This window comes from Olea europaea, unplaced genomic scaffold (assembly GCF_002742605.1).
Source record: "Olea europaea var. sylvestris unplaced genomic scaffold, O_europaea_v1 scaffold4182, whole genome shotgun sequence".
In the NCBI taxonomy this organism is placed as follows: domain Eukaryota; kingdom Viridiplantae; phylum Streptophyta; class Magnoliopsida; order Lamiales; family Oleaceae; genus Olea; species Olea europaea.
In genome coordinates, this window is record NW_019261604.1 from 23,885 (window position 1) to 26,456 (window position 2,572).

The 2,572-nt window shown below is 41.3% G+C and overlaps 1 protein-coding gene across 1 annotated transcript; it reads right to left on the minus strand.

The window, feature by feature from the left end:
- Positions 1–322: 322 nt before the first annotated feature.
- Positions 323–2,185, minus strand: LOC111387687 (tubulin alpha chain). Its single transcript, XM_023012263.1, has 3 exons — positions 1,982–2,185; positions 1,263–1,868; positions 323–1,176 (listed from the first exon to the last, which is right to left on the minus strand). Exons 1-3 carry the CDS (start codon positions 2,072–2,074, stop codon positions 523–525), a joined length of 1,353 nt encoding a protein of 450 aa, XP_022868031.1. The 5' UTR covers positions 2,075–2,185; the 3' UTR covers positions 323–522.
- Between the last annotated feature and the right edge of the window lie 387 nt (positions 2,186–2,572).

Here is a 2,572-nt window from a genome sequence, read left to right on the forward strand (position 1 = left end):
AACTTGTCACCCATCACCAATTGAAGCAAGCTAGTCTTTGCGTTGTGGCTGGGAGAAGAAGGCATTTTTATCATGAATTGACATGGGAGTGATTGTCAGATATGAAAGTAATTAGAAATATTTATAATTATAAAAACTCAACCACTTTCTTCTAATGAACGAGTCACGGTTGAACAAATTGTTAGTCCAAGTATCTTTAGAATATGAAATTTGTCCATTGATGTCAATACGTAGTAGGTGGTATCGGATTTTCTCAGATTCTGGTGTTTTGAATTCAAGATATGTGCGTATATATACTCGTCAATAAAAGTGACAAATTGAATTGTGCCTGTGCGCTAATTGATTAGATCTTTGGTTTAGAAGCAGAAAATGGATAGATCATATTGCAATGCATGGAGCAGATGTTTTCCAGACAGAGGAAACAACAAAGCACACAGAAAGCCCGAAGCAACAATCCACACAGGAAATTAAAAGCAGTAAATCACCAATGAGAACATTGGCTTGGTCACTCAGAAGTTTTGCCTAATAGTCCTCGCCTTCTTCATCTTCTCCCTCAGCAGATTCAGCCCCGACTTCCTCATAGTCTTTCTCAAGAGCCGCCAAGTCCTCTCTAGCCTCAGAGAATTCTCCTTCTTCCATGCCCTCACCGACATACCAGTGCACAAAAGCACGCTTGGCATACATCAAGTCAAATTTATGATCGATCCTGGAGAACACCTCAGCAACACTAGTTGAATTAGAAATCATGCAAACGGCCCTCTGAACTTTAGCCAAGTCTCCACCAGGAACAACAGTTGGTGGCTGGTAGTTGATTCCACATTTGAAGCCAGTTGGGCACCAGTCCACAAACTGAATTGTCCTCTTGGTTTTGATTGTGGCAACTGCAGCATTCACATCCTTTGGCACCACATCACCTCTGTACATCAAACAGCACGCCATGTACTTCCCATGGCGCGGATCACATTTAACCATCATAGAAGATGGTTCAAATGCTGTATTTGTAATTTCAGCAACAGAGAGTTGCTCGTGATAGGCCTTTTCAGCAGAAATAACTGGGGCATACGAGGAAAGCATAAAGTGAATCCTTGGATATGGAACCAAGTTAGTCTGGAACTCATTCACATCCACATTCAGAGCTCCATCAAATCGCAGAGATGCAGTCAAAGAAGAAATCACCTGCAATTTGAAAGAAACAATAGTCATTAGAAATCAATAACTATACTAATGTAATACAAAACCAACAAAATCCATCAATTTTTCACCTGAGAAATGAGTCTATTCAGATTAGTATATGTTGGCCTCTCAATATCAAGCGACTTGCGGCAAATATCATAGATCGCCTCATTGTCAAGAAGCACGGCAACATCAGTGTGCTCCAACAGAGAGTGGGTCGAGAGAACAGAGTTGTATGGCTCAACCACAGCAGTCGAAACTTGTGGGGATGGGTAAATAGTGAACCCCAACTTTGATTTCTTACCATAATCAACAGAAAGCCTCTCGAGCAACAGAGATCCAAGTCCAGATCCAGTGCCCCCACCGACAGCATGGAACACCAGGAACCCTTGCAATCCAGTACAGTTATCCGCAAGCTTTCTGATCCTGTCCAGGCAGAGATCAACAATTTCTTTGCCGATCGTATAATGCCCTCTGGCAAAGTTGTTAGCGGCGTCCTCCTTACCACTGATAAGCTGTTCCGGATGGAAGAGTTGACGGTAGGTTCCAGTCCGGACCTCATCTATCACAGTAGGTTCCAGATCTACAAATACCGCGCGGGGAACGTGCTTTCCGGCACCCGTTTCACTGAAGAAGGTGTTAAATGCGTCATCTCCACCGCCGATTGTCTTGTCTCCGGGCATTTGCCCATCAGGCTACATCAATTTCCATCAACAATAACATAATCAAATCAAAAATCCATTGATTCATTAATTAACCAAAATAATCGATACAGATATTGAATCTCTACAAATTCCTGAAAGCAAACCTTAATCCCGTGCTCAAGGCAGTACAATTCCCAGCAGGCATTTCCGACTTGAATTCCGGCCTGACCAATGTGGATCGAAATGCACTCTCTCATTTTCGCTTACTTTTGTTTGGCGTGAAATTGAAATTAGAAAGAGGGCAAGAGAAATGGACAGAGGCGTATACGAAGACGGCCCTGCGAAATATAGATCTGAGTGAAAATATGATGAGGAATGGTAGAAAGGGGGTATTTATATTTGCTTGGTGGCAATTGGGTAATTTTCAAAAAAGTAAAAAATATTTTTAAATTAAAATATTTTACAGCTGTCGTTCATGACCGTTGCCGCTTTATCCACTTTGAAATTTGAACTGTTCGGGTTTTGGAGGGAAACCACGTTTAGGGTTTCGTAATGGGCCAAACCATCGTGGATATGGAAATAGATAGTAGACGATTTAGTGACAAATGGCAGGGTGACCCGACCAATTTACCCAAAAGGCCTTTGGCCCATAACAGTCCAAAAAATATAACAACAGTAAAAAACAATTATCCAATATGTCCTATAACATACGTTGGTGTATTTGGGATAAATAATGATATTTTTTAATTTTTTTT